Consider the following 14,053-nt stretch of genomic DNA (forward strand, 5'->3'; position numbering starts at 1 on the left):
CTGCTAGTGGTGGCTTTGAATTATCACAAAGGGTATCAAAACCGGACACCCAGCGGTGTGCGATGGGGACGCTATCCCTCAAGGGAATGGAATGTGAGATCTCACATCGGTTGGAGAGGGGAACGAAACATTACTTATAAGTGTGTGAAAACCTTACCTAACAGACGCGTTCTAAAACTTCGAGACTGGCAGAACGGGCTACAGTATCGGTAAGCGATGGGCTTGAGCTGTTACACTAAATTAATAAAAATACTATTTATCTAAAAATACTCTTAAATTTTAAAAAATTTGAATATTATCTTTAAAATTAAAAGAAAAAATTTTAAAATATCTTTTTATCTAGATAAGGATATTTCTAATCTTTATTAATTTAATCTATTTTTTTAAAATAATTTGAAAAAAAAATTATTTCGATAGTTTATATTCAAATTTGTTTCATTAATTTATATTCAAATAACAAAAATTTAATTTAGTTAATTTTCCCTTCTCCGTCTCTTCCGTCTCTCCCGCTGCGAAAAACCCAAATCTCGAACCATTTGTTGTCCTTCGGGTCTGGTGTTCCATTCGAGCTCGGAGCTGATAAACATGGAATCCCAACCAGAAGCCATGGAAGACAGCATAGCGACCATCAAAGACAAGCGTCAACAGCTCGAAGCTCGCATTCTAGCCCAACACTCGAACCAGTTGGAGCTCCTCTCTTCTCTTGAAGCACTGGTTCCTGATCTCGTCTCTTCCCTCGACCTCTCTCTCAAGGTTGTAACCTCCTTTAATGGCCGCCCCTTTGCTCCTACACCAGCTCTTTCTGAACCCAAAAACAAACCCTCTAAATACCCTTTGATGGCTACTAACTCTATACCCCACAAAACCCGCCTTAATCCTCTTTCTTCTGGCGAAGCGAAACCCGGGATTCAGAAGAATCAAAATGCGAAGGCGTACTCGGAATCGAATCCCGATCGGAAGCGAGCTCGCCAAACGGACGGCGGGAAGTTTTCGATGGATGATAGTGGAAGCCCTTTGTCGGTTGTGCGGTCGATGGTGGCGGTTAGTTTACTCGAACGGGTGCCTTTTACGGCGATTGATTCTTCGACGGTGTTGAGGAAATTGGAGAATGATCAGAAGGCTACGACGGCGGAGAAGGCAGCGTTGAGGGAATTAGGTGGCGATTCTGGTGCGATACTGGCGGTGGAGATGGCTTTGAGGTCGATGGCGGAGGATTGCGGTGGGGTTGAGTTGGAGGAGTTTGTGGTGAGTGGGAAGTCTCGAGTTATGGTGTTGGGGATTGATCGAACTCGGCTCATGAAGGAACTGCCTGAGAGTGCTAATTTTCAATTGCAGGAATCGAGTTTGGGAGAGGGTAACTCGAGCCATAAACAGAATCAACAAGTGGTGGGCGGCGGCGGTGGCGGTGGTGGTGGTGTGGATGTTCATGGCGGCGTGTTTGGGATGGGAGGGCCAATGCCAAGGCCAATACCGGAGATGTGGATGGGGCATGGAGATCCCAATATGCAGGGACTGACACACATGTTTCCGGCGAGTGGACCAGCAGGTGCCATGGCTGGGACAAGGGGTGCGCCTAGGATGATGGGAATGATGGGGATGGCTCGAGGGATGGGACTCCCACCATTGCACAGACCATTGATGGGGCCAAATGCAGCCATGGCTGGCCCCATTTCAATGCCACAGAAGCTTAAAACTGATGAGGATGAACTGAAAGATCTTGAGGCCTTGTTGAGCAAGAAGTCTTTTAAAGAAATACAAAAGTCTAAGACTGGTGAGGAGCTTTTGGACCTCATTCACCGGCCAACTGCTAGGGAAACTGCTGTGGCTTCAAAGGTATATAGATTTTGCTTTATAAGTATGATGGTAAAGCTTGGCTTCATTCAAATTTTGTTATGTTTCTACTGTGTAGGTTAGATAAGTCATTGGTTTTGAGCGCATATTAAAAAGCACGATGTAAATGTAACGACCGTAGCCCACCGCTAGCAGATGTTGTTCTCTTTCCCTTTTAAGCTTCCCCTCAAGGTTTTTAAAACGTATTTGCTAGGGAGAGGTTTCCACACCTTTATAAACAATGTTCTATTCCCCCTCACCAACCGATGTGGGATCTCACAATCCACCCCCTTTAGGGCCCAGCATCCTCGCTGGCACTCGTTCCTCTTTTCAATCGATGTGGGATCTCACAATCCGTCCTCCTTTGAGGCCAACGTCCTCACTGGCACACCGTTGGGTGTCCACCCCCCTTCGGAGCTCAACGTTCTCGTTGGCTCACCGTCCGATGTCTGGCTCTGATACCATTTGTAACGACCCAAGCCCACCGCTAGCAAATATTGTCTTCTTTGGGCTTTCCCTTTCGGGCTTCCCCTCAAGGTTTTTAAAATGCATCGGCTAGGAAGAGGTTTTCACACCCTTATAAAGAATGTTTCGTTCTCCTTTCCAATTGACGTGGGATCTCACAATCCACCTCCTTCGAGGCCTAGCGTCCTCGCCGGCACTCGTTCCTCTCTTCAATCAATGTGGGATCTCAAAATTCACCTCCCTTCGGGGCCTAGCGTCTTCGCTGGCACACCATCGGGTGTCCACCCCCCCTTTGGGTCTCAGCGTCTTTGCTGGCACGTCGCCCAATGTCTGTCTCTGATACCATTTGTAACGGCCCAAATCCACCGCTAGCAAATATTGTCCTCTTTGGGTTTTCCCTTTCGGGGTTCCCCTCAAGGTTTTTAAAACGCATCTACTAGAGAGAAGTTTCCACACCCGTATAAAGAATGCTTCGTTCTCCTCCCCAACCGATGTGGGATCTCACCGTAAATCTAGCTGCTTTTCTGTGGCATGGATTCAAGTTTTTGCTATAGAAATCCCTCGTTTTAAGCACATAGACATTGCTGTAAAGTATGATGTAAATCTAGGTTCATGGATTCCAAATTTCTATGTTCTTATCATTTATGTTATAGAAGTTCTTGGTTTTAAGCCCCCTCCCAAGCACACATAATGGAGTGAGAGGAGCAACCTTTATCATTTACTGCTTATCGTTCTAATAAATCTTCACTCTCTATTAATTGTTGCTCCAGTTTAAAACTAAAGGTGGTTCGCAACTGAAGGAATACTGCTCGTCCTTGACAAAAGAGGACTGTCGGCGTCAATCTGGCTCGTTTATCGCATGCGAGAAGGTTCGTACAAATATTTCCTTATAATAGCGACATGTTTCCATAATTCCAAGTTCTTGATTCTGGGTGGAGCTGTTCTGATCTTTATTCTCAAATTATTGCTGTGAATGCTGATTTTTTTTTTATTTGTTTTTATTAAGAAATGGATTTGATCATTAGGAAAGTGATGCTTATGATTGAAACTAGTTTGCATTTTGACCACAAATGAAAGGAAAACAATATAGGAGCATTTTTTTATCCCAATTCATTGATTTCTGATTCCAAAATCCACCCCTAAATTATTTATATATCCCTATATCCCTATATCCCTGTGTTATTTATATCATCCCAGTGTTCCCGAACCCACCACTAGCCGATATTGTCCTCTTTGGACTTTCTCTTAAAGAGATTCTCCTCAAAGTTTCAAAACGTGTGTACTAGGGAGAGGTTTCCACCGATATTGTCCTCTTTGGACTTTCTCTTAAAGAGATTCTCCTCAAAGTTTCAAAACGTGTGTACTAGGGAGAGGTTTCCACCGATATTGTCCTCTTTGGACTTTCTCTTAAAGAGATTCTCCTCAAAGTTTCAAAACGTGTGTACTAGGGAGAGGTTTCCACCGATATTGTCCTCTTTGGACTTTCTCTTAAAGAGATTCTCCTCAAAGTTTCAAAACGTGTGTACTAGGGAGAGGTTTCCACCGATATTGTCCTCTTTGGACTTTCTCTTAAAGAGATTCTCCTCAAAGTTTCAAAACGTGTGTACTAGGGAGAGGTTTCCACCGATATTGTCCTCTTTGGACTTTCTCTTAAAGAGATTCTCCTCAAAGTTTCAAAACGTGTGTACTAGGGAGAGGTTTCCACCGATATTGTCCTCTTTGGACTTTCTCTTAAAGAGATTCTCCTCAAAGTTTCAAAACGTGTGTACTAGGGAGAGGTTTCCACACCCTTATAAGGAATATTTTGTTTCCCTTTCCAACCTATGTGGGATCTCACAATCCACCCCTCTTGGAGGCCCAACGTCTTCGCTAGCACACCGCCTGACGTCTGTCTTTGATACTATTTGTAACCGCCTAAGCCCACCACTAGAAAATATTGTTCTATTTGGGCTTTCGTTTCCCTTCGAGGGCTTCCCCTCAAGATTTTAAAACGTGTCTACTATTGGAGAGGTTTCCACATCCTTATAAGGAATGCTTCGTTTCCCTCTCCAACCTATGTGGGATCTCACAATCCACCCTCTTGGAGGCCCAACGTCTTCGCTAGAACATCACCCGATGTCTGTCTCTGATACCATTTGTAACCGCCTAAACCCACCACTAGTAGATATTGTTCTCTATGGACTTTCCCTTAGAGGGCTTCCTCTCAAAATTTTAAAACGTGTCTACTAGGGAGAGGTTTCCACACCCTTATAAGGAATGCTTCGTTTCCCTCTCCACACCCTTATAAGGAATGCTTCGTTTCCCTCTCCACACCCTTATAAGAAATGCTTCGTTTCCCTCTCCAACCTATGTTGGATCTCACAATGCACCCCTCTTGGAGGCCTAACGTCTTCGCTAGCACATTGCCCCGTGTCTGTCTCTGATACCATTTGTAACAACCTAAACCCACCACTAGTAGATATTGTTCTCTATGGACTTTCCCTTAAAGGGCTTCCTCTCAAAATTTTAAAACGTGTCTACTAGGAAGAGGTTTCTACACCCTTATAAGGAATGCTTCGTCCCTCTCCAACCAATGTGGTATCTCACATCAACCCCCAAACCCCCCTTATATGACATATGTTCCTCAAGTCAGTTGAACTCGTTCCAGTAAGCCTAGTGGGATGAAACGTGTGGTTCAACTTTAGTTGCCTATTTATGCCCATTAACGAACTGCCTCTTTGAAATAAACTCCAATACTCCTTCGTGCGGTGCCACGAACTACTTGTTTAAGCTCATGGGATGCAGTAAATTTAATTATATCAATACTTTTATCATCTTGTCTCCATACATGAGAAAAAGTAATTGTTCTTATTTAAGTATGAATTCTCCAACTTATTTCACCGTGTTACAATGTTCGACACGTCCTAAACGAATATATTAGTCTCTCTAATTATTTCCTAAATATTTCGCAGGTTCATTTTCGGCGAATAATCGCACCACATACAGACATTAATCTGGGTGACTGCTCTTTTCTTGATACTTGTCGGCACATGAAGGTAAATATTTATTTCATGTGGATCATCTGGCAATGAAATATCAATACCACGCAATGTTTGGGGACATAGATGTATTGATCAATGTGTTAATGATAAAGCTACATTGCATTCTTCCCAGACATGCAAGTATGTTCATTACGAGCTCGATCCAATTCAAGATGTGCCACCGATGCTGATTGGAGCTGGATCTATATCTATTCCGAAACCGCTAAAGCCTCAACGAGCTGAATATTGTTCCGAAGTGGAACTTGGTGAATCGCAATGGATTAACTGTGATATTCGTAATTTTAGAATGGATATTTTGGGGCAATTTGGAGTGATTATGGCTGATCCACCGTGGGATATCCATATGGAATTGCCTTACGGGACAATGGCGGATGACGAAATGCGCAATCTTAACGTTCCTGCATTACAGACTGATGGTTTGATTTTTCTTTGGGTCACTGGACGTGCAATGGAACTTGGAAGAGAATGGTAGGTTTTCACTTCTTATTGTTGTTGGGTATAATGATTCCTGTTTGATATGTTCTTTCTGATCTTGCTTGATATATAGCCTCTTCGGGGATGTTCGATCTTGTTCAATTAACATACATATATTGTAACGACCCAAACTCACCGCTAGCAGATATTGTCCTCTTTGGGCTTCCCTTCAAGGCCTTAAAACGCGTCTGTTAGGGAAAGGTTTCCACACCCTTATAAAGGGTGTTTCGTTCTCCTCCCCAACCGATATAGGATATCACAATCCACCCCCTTTTAGGGCCCAGCGTCCTGGCACACCGCAAATCCACCCCCCTTGGGGACCAGCATCCTTACTAGCACACCGCCTCGTGTCTACCCCCCTTTGGGGAACAACCTCCTCAATGGCACATCGCCTGGTGTCTGACTCTGATACCATTTGTAACGACTCAAGCCCCACCGCTAGTAGATATTGTCTTCTTTGGGCTTTCCCTCAAGGGTTTAAAATGCATCTGCTAGGGAAAGGTTTTCACACCCTTATAAAGGGTGTTTCGTTCTCCTCCCCAACCGATATGGGATATCACAATCCACCTCCTTTCAGGACCCACTGTCCTCGCTGGCACTTGTTCCTTTCTCCAATCGATGTGGGACCCCACCAAATCCACCCCCCTTCGGGGCCAGCGTCCTTACTGGCACACCGCCTCGTGTCTACCCCCTTCGGGGAACAGCCTCCTCACTAGCACATTGCCTGATGTCTGGCTCTGATACCATTTGTAACGACTCAAGCCCCACCACTAGCAGATATTGTCTTCTTTGGGCTTTCCCTCAAGGCTTTAAAACGAGTCTGCTAGAGAAAGGTTTCCACACCCTTATAAAGGGTGTTTCGTTCTCCTCCCCAACTGAGGTGGGATATCGCAATCCACCCCCTTTCAAGGCCCAGCGTCCTCGCTGGCATTTGTTTCTGTTTCTTTCTTCAATCGATGTGGGACCCCACCAAATCCACCACCCTTCGGGGTCAGCGTCCTTACTGGCACACCGCCTCGTGTCTACCCCCTTCGAGGAACAACCTCCTCACTGGCACATCGCCCGGTGTCTGGCTATGACACTATTTGTAACGACTCAAGCCCCACTGCTAGCAGATATTGTCTTCTTTGGGCTTTTCCTCCAGGCTTTAAAACGCGTCTGCTAAGAAAAGGTTTCTACACACTTATAAATGGTGTTTCGTTCTCCTCACCAACCGTATCACATCTATATATTCTTTCTGAACAATCATTAATGTGTTTATGCTGAATTTTTATATTTAATTTGGTTCACAAGCATATAACCTTGCCTTTGCAGTTTAGAACTATGGGGATACAAGCGTGTTGAGGAGCTTATATGGGTTAAGACAAATCAACTTCAAAGAATTATTAGAACAGGGCGGACAGGCCATTGGCTCAATCATAGCAAGGAGCATTGCCTTGTTGGAATAAAGGGTAACCCAGAAGTTAACAGGAATATTGATACAGATGTTGTTGTTGCCGAGGTTCGGGAAACAAGTCGTAAACCGGATGAGGTCAGTATACTATCTCTTGCAATACTTATCTATCGGTTTTTTGCTCCAAAAGTCCACGAGTTCGAAATATTGACGTTTATACTTTATAATTACGCGTCGTTGCAGATGTACCCTTTGCTTGAGAGGATAAGTCCAAGAACAAGGAAGCTAGAATTGTTTGCTCGGATGCACAACACTCATGCGGGGTATATTTCGTTTATATTATCATTACCATAATTTTCGTTTCGTAGACGTTCAAATGAGTATCTTTCAAGAGATGAAACTATAGCGATCGCATGCATTATGATCTCAAAAAACTCATGAATTCATTGTTTATACACGTACTCGTTCACATTCCACAAATGCATTTGCAAATTGGTGGCTGCTGGTGATATTTGTGAGATCCCACATCGGTTGGGGAGGAGAACGAAACATTCTTTATAAGGGTGTGGAAACCTCTCCGTAGCAGATGCATTTTAAACACCTTGAGAGGAAGCCCGAAAGGGAAATCTCAAAGAGGATAATATCTGCTAGCGTGGGCTTGGACCATTACAAATGGTATCAAAGCCACACAACGGACAATATGCCAGCTAAGAGGCTGAACCCTGAAAGGGGTGGATTGGCGGGGAGGGAACGAGTGCCAACGAAGGGGGGTGGATTGTGAGATCCCACATTGGTTGGGGAGGAGAACGAAACATTCCTTATAAGGGTGTGAGAACCTTTCCCTAGCAAACGCGTTTTAAAAACTTGGAGGGAAAGTCCAAAGATAACAATATATGCTAGCGGTGAGCTCGGACTGTTATAATAAATGTTCTTTCTACTTCGAGTTCGAACTCGATCATATCATTGCTCCTTAAACTCTTCGTTGAATTGTTTTTTCAGTTGGATATCTCTTGGCAATCAATTGAGTGGAGCTCGATTGGTTGATGAAGGACTAAGAGCAAGGTTCAAGGCTGCATATCCAAACGTGGAGGTCCAACCGGCGTCCCCTCCAAGGGCTTCAATGGACATGGACTCTGGGGCTGCCCAACTCAGGAGCCCCTTTGCAGTATCAGAACCACCAAAGCCAGCATATGGGGACCCTACAATTCCCGAGGTACCATATGCAGCCGCAGGTACCCCAGATAAAGCCATGACAGTAGGAGTTGACACGGGTAACTGAATCAAAACCCCCACTAATTTATAACTACATCAGCTTTTGTCTCGTTTCTGTATCATTTTGTTGTAGTTCTGAAATGAGAAGCAAGATGTTAGTTGATATAATTTTGTATAAGATTAGAGAATTTTGTCATCTTCCAATTAAATTGGAATTATTCTAAAAGTTTTAATATTTTCATAAATGTTAAATTGTCGAACATAGTTGTGTTGGAATTCTCCTAGGTTATGTTAGGTTAGGTTGGTTCAGATGGTTCAGATGTAACAGCCCAAGCCCATTTCAAGTCCACTACTGATAGATATTGCTCGTCGTATAAGTGTCATAGTTGGGTTGGAATTCGCATAAATTTTTTTAGGTTAGGTTGGTTCGGATTGTTCAGATGTAACAGCTCAAACCCATTTCAAGCCCACTATTGATGGATATTGTCTGTCGTATAGTTGTCAGCCTCAAAATTTTAAAACGTGTCTATTAGGGAGAGATTTCTACACGCTTATAAGGAAGTGTTCCTCTTCTATAAGAGATATGAGATCTCACAATCCATTATAAGCCTTAGCGTACTCACAATATACTTCTTTGAGGGCTTAGCATCTTTGCTGACACATACCAAGCACAATCTACCCTGGGGCCTAGCGCCCTCATAGTCCACCTCCTTGAATCACAATCCACCCTAAAGCCTACCTCCTTGGTGCTTAGTGTCCTCGCTGACACACCGCTCAGTGTCTGGCTTTGATATCGTTTGTAACAGCTCGAACCTACTGCTTATAGATATTGTTCGCTTTGGTCTGTTACGTGTCGTCGTTAGCCTCACGGTTTAAAAAACGAGTATGTTAGGGAGAGGTTTCTACAAGCTTATAAGGAAGCATTGCTCTTCTATAAGAGATGTGAAATCGCACAATCCACTATGGGGCCTAGCGTACTCACAATCCACCTCATTGGGGGCTTAGCATCCTCGCTGATACATACTGAGCACAATCTATCCTGCCCTCACAGTCCACCTCTTTGGGAATTTAGCATCCTCGCTAACATACATCAAGCACAATCCACCCTAAGGCCTAGCACCCTCATAATCTACCTCCTTGGTGCCTAGCGTCTTCGCTGACACACTGCTGGCTTTGATATCGTTTGTAACAGCTCAAACTCACTGCTTATAGATATTGTTCGCTTTGGTCCGTTACGTGTTGTTGTTAGCCTCACGGTTTTAAAAACGAGTATGTTAGGGAGAGGTTTCTACACGCTTATAAGGAAACATTCCTCTTCTCACAATCCACTCTAGGGCCTAGCGTACTCACAATCCACCTCTTTGGGAGTTTAGAATCCTCACTGACACATACCGAGCACAATCTACCCTGGGGCCTAGCACCCTCACAGTTCACCTCCTTGAGAGTCTAGCATTCTCGTTGACACACATCAAGCACAATCCACCCTAAGGCTTAGCGCCCTCATAATCTACCTCCTTGGTGCCTAGTGTCCTTGCTGACACACCGCTCAATGTCTGGCTTTGATATTGTTTGTAATAGCTCAAGCCCACTGCTTATAGATATTGTTCGCTTTGGTCTGTTACGTGTTGTTGTTAGCCTCATGGTTTTAAAAACGAGTATGTTAGGGAGAGGTTTCTACACGCTTACAAGGAAGCATTTCTTTTCTATAAGAAATATGAGATCTCACAATCCACTATGGAGCCTAGCGTACTCATAATCCACCTCTTTGGGGGCTTAGCATCCTCGCTAACACATACCAAGCACAATCTACCCTGGACTCTAGCGCCCTCACAATCCACCTCATTGGGCGTCTAGCATCCTTGCTGACATACATCAAGCACAATCCACCCTAAGGCCTAGCGCCCTCACAATCTACCTTCTTGGTGCCTAGCATTCTCGTTGACACACCGCTCAGTGTCTCACTTTGATATCGTTTGTAACAACCCAACTCACTGCTTATAAATATTGTTCGCTTTGGTCTGTTACATGTCGTCGTTAGCCTCACGATTTTAAAAACGAGTATGGTAGGGAGAGGTTTCCACACCTTTGTAAGAAATGTTTTGTTATCTTCTCTACTCGACGTGGGATCTCACAACGGATCATTTATTTAAAGGTTTTTTTTTTTAATAAAAGTAAAATGCTACGTAAAACACTTACTATAGCTCATTGGCAATACGAACTCGCACACAAGAATAAATGAGGTTGCTTGATCGAAAATCATGCCCGACCCCGAGCAAGGGCCTAATTTAGATTGATAAGAATGAAACTCAAGATATAAGGATCTGGGAAGGAATGATCTTCTCGAAGGTATAAAAGAAAAAAATTAATATATATATATAATTGTATTGTAAAAAAAAAAAAATAATAAATAAATAAATAAATAAATAAATATATATATATATATATATATATAATTCAGCATAGGCGAATTATCGTCCCCATTGCAGCATAGGCGAGAGCGGATAAGCCAACGAAAGGAAGAAATGTCTGCAACAATTCAGCACTCATTTCTTTCTCCTTCAAATCCAATTCATCTCTCCGCAATCTCTACAAACTTTCTCAAATCACACCCTTCCTCCATGATCATCTCGCACAAACCTTTAGGTTTTTCAACACCGCGTCTCAAAATCGTGAAATGTATCTCGGAATCGAACGATGAAGCTCAAAACAATGTCAATTTGAATAATGCTTTGTCCAGTATGGTCGGTGAGCAGATTGAAGAACTTTTGAACAAGGAAGAGAATAGGAGTTTGCTCGATGGCTTGGAGAAGGCGTCGATGAGAGTTGAAATCGCCAAAAGGCAGTTGGCTGAGATCGAGAAACAGGAACTGGAGCTCAAACGATTCAAGGATTATATTAACCAGCTCGAAAGTAGAGCATCGGAGGTATTTAATTAATCTCTAATTAATTTCTTGGTGCGACAAAGCATTCCTTTGTTATCTGTTTAAGTGCAAACCGAGAACCTGAGATGCTATTAGATTCAATGATTATATTAGCCAGCTTGAAAACATAGCTTCGGAGGTTTGTTAATCTCTTGATACTCCTGTTATGCAATGAAGTGTTCTTTCTTTGATTATCTATCTTAATGCAAACCAAGAAATCAAGGATGCTCTAGGATTCAAGGATTATATTAACCAACTCGCGGTTTGTTTAATTAATCTGTTACATATTCTTGTTGTGTGATAAAACACTCTTTTGTAATTTGCCTGTGAGGATGCTCTAGGAATCAAGGATTATATTAACTCCCTGAAAACGAAGCTTCAGAAGTTTGTTAATCAATCTCTTTCGTACTCTTGTTGAATCTGTTTGAATGCAAACCAAGAAATTGAGGTTGCTGTAGGGTGTGCATTTTGCTAATTTCTTTTGTTCGTGGCTGTTTTGAATTGTATTTAGTGAAATGGGAATCCTTGCTTGTATGGTATGTATGCGTTAACAATTATTATAGCAAATTTGTAACAGCCCAAGCCCACCGCTAGCGGATATTGTCCTCTTTTGGCTTTCTCTTTCGGGCTTTCCCTCGAGGTTTTTAGAACGCATGTGCTAGGGAGAGGTTTCCACACTTATAAAGAATGTTTCGTTCTCCTCCCCAACCGATGTGTAATCTCACAATCCATCCCCCTTCGGGGCCAGCGTCCTTGCTGGCACACCGCTTAGTGTCTAGCTCTGATACTATTTGTAACCACCCAAGCCCACCGCTAGCAGATATGGTCCTCTTTAGGCTTTCTCTTTCGGGCTTCCTCTCAAGGTTTTTAAAACGCATCTGCTAGGGGAGGTTTCCACACACTTATAAAGAATGTTTTGTTCTCCTCCCTAACCGATGTGGAATCTCACAATCCACCCCCCTTCGGGGCCCAGTGTCCTTGCTAGCACACCGCCTCATGTCCACCCTCCTTGCTGGCACATCGCCCGATGTATAGCTCTGATACCATTTGTAACTGCCCAAGCTTAACGCTAGCAGATATTGTCTTCTTTTGGTTTTCTCTTTCGGGCTTCCCCTCGAGGTTTTTAAAACGCGTCTGCTAGAGAGAAGTTTCCACACACTTATAAAGAAAGTTCTGTTCTCCTCCCCAACCGATGTGGGATCTCACAAAATTTCAGCTGAGAGACCGTGAACTCGTGGTTGATTCAAGTGAGGAAAAGGAAATGGTCAACCATATTTGATCCCGTGCAAAATTAAGCCAATTTTTATTACCTTTTCATTTGAGGAAGGACCCAATAGCCTAGTAACCCTCCTCAATCGACCATTTTGAACTGTTTTATAACCTATAGGCAGGGTAGCAACCAAAATCCATTTTGAACTGTTTTATAACCTATAGGCTGGGTAGCAACCAAAATCCATCACTTATCGAAGTGAATTATAAGTGCTGTTTCCAAGTGACAATAATATTGTTGTCAACTACAAATAACAGTAACATCTGGGTCACTTTGCTCATTCAAGATTGAAGAATGTCAAAAGGAGATATTGGAGGCAAGAGGGATGATCGAGGAGGCCGAGCGCTCTCTCTCACAAAGCGAGGGTGGAAATGCAAAAAGAGACGAGGAAGACGGAGGAATTGACAGAGATGAAGAGAGATTGGAATCTGTAAAAGCAGCGTCCATATCAGCCATTGTTGGCACACTTGCAGGGCTGCCTATCTTTCTTAATCAAGTGACCAGCATTTCTCAGCTTGCACTCCCTACGGCAATCACCTTTATTAGCTGTGCCTTGTTTGGAGTTACATTCCGATACACAATAAGGAGAGACTTGGATAATATTCAGCTCAAGACTGGAACATCTGCCGCTTTCGGTTTCGTTAAAGGTATGAAAAATAGCGTCTTGAATAAAGAATTGAGTTATCTAAATCCATTGAGGAAGTTATATTGTTGATAAATGCAGGTCTTGCAACACTAGATGGTGGAGTACCTCTGGAATTTAATGCTGAGAGTTTCTCATCACATGTCACTGATGCTGCTGTGTATGTATCTGAAAACCTTTATATATTTATTTCTGCTGCTGTTGCACTGGAATTCTGTTTCAGGATGAGGTTATTAAGCCCTTTTCCTATAAGAAAATCAGTATAAGGGTCATTTGGATATGAACTTCATCTCAAGAAGATTAAACTTAGTTCATGTTATCCAACTCCCTGGGCCATCGGGCTACGATAACAACACGACCTATTATTTACATGAAACATGTCTTAGAAATCTGATCAGTAAGCATTGTGTTATTCTTGAAATGTTATGTCACCAATGAAATGGACGGGTGGAAGAAAGAAGAAAAGATAAATGAACGATTAAGCAAAACTTTACATAGAGACTAATGAAAGGGAAGTTTTGATACATGATAGGATTATTCAGAAAGACCAATTTGATTCCAAAATGGACCTTAACCATTCATCCTATTAGATTTTAGGAGGAATCTTTATACCTCTCCGAGGTAGGAGAAATATTAGATAAGTGTATAATTTAGCTCATATTAGTTAGACGTTAATGTTGAATTAATTAGTTATTTGTCTTATTTTCTTATAGGGCTATATATAAATAGTCACTTTTAGGTTTGTATTGAAGCTTTTGGAATCACTTTGAATATAGAACTTTGTTCTTAGTAGGGTACTCACAA

The 14,053-nt window shown here is 42.7% G+C and overlaps 2 protein-coding genes across 2 annotated transcripts; both read left to right on the plus strand.

Moving 5' to 3' along the window:
• Positions 1–491: 491 nt before the first annotated feature.
• LOC111810602 (N6-adenosine-methyltransferase MT-A70-like) lies at positions 492–8,660 on the plus strand. The gene is made up of 7 exons (XM_023697331.1): positions 492–1,833; positions 3,066–3,164; positions 5,247–5,330; positions 5,449–5,804; positions 7,125–7,341; positions 7,447–7,526; positions 8,203–8,660. The coding sequence occupies exons 1-7, from the start codon at positions 586–588 to the stop codon at positions 8,480–8,482; spliced, it is 2,364 nt and encodes a 787-aa protein (XP_023553099.1). The 5' UTR covers positions 492–585; the 3' UTR covers positions 8,483–8,660.
• Positions 8,661–10,884: 2,224 nt separating this feature from the next.
• On the plus strand, positions 10,885–13,625 carry LOC111809732. Its single transcript, XM_023696132.1, has 3 exons — positions 10,885–11,339; positions 12,893–13,253; positions 13,331–13,625. The coding sequence occupies exons 1-3, from the start codon at positions 10,938–10,940 to the stop codon at positions 13,513–13,515; spliced, it is 948 nt and encodes a 315-aa protein (XP_023551900.1). The 5' UTR covers positions 10,885–10,937; the 3' UTR covers positions 13,516–13,625.
• The last annotated feature ends 428 nt before the right edge of the window (positions 13,626–14,053 follow it).

This window comes from Cucurbita pepo, chromosome LG14, assembly GCF_002806865.2.
Source record: "Cucurbita pepo subsp. pepo cultivar mu-cu-16 chromosome LG14, ASM280686v2, whole genome shotgun sequence".
Classification (NCBI taxonomy): Eukaryota; Viridiplantae; Streptophyta; class Magnoliopsida; order Cucurbitales; family Cucurbitaceae; genus Cucurbita; species Cucurbita pepo.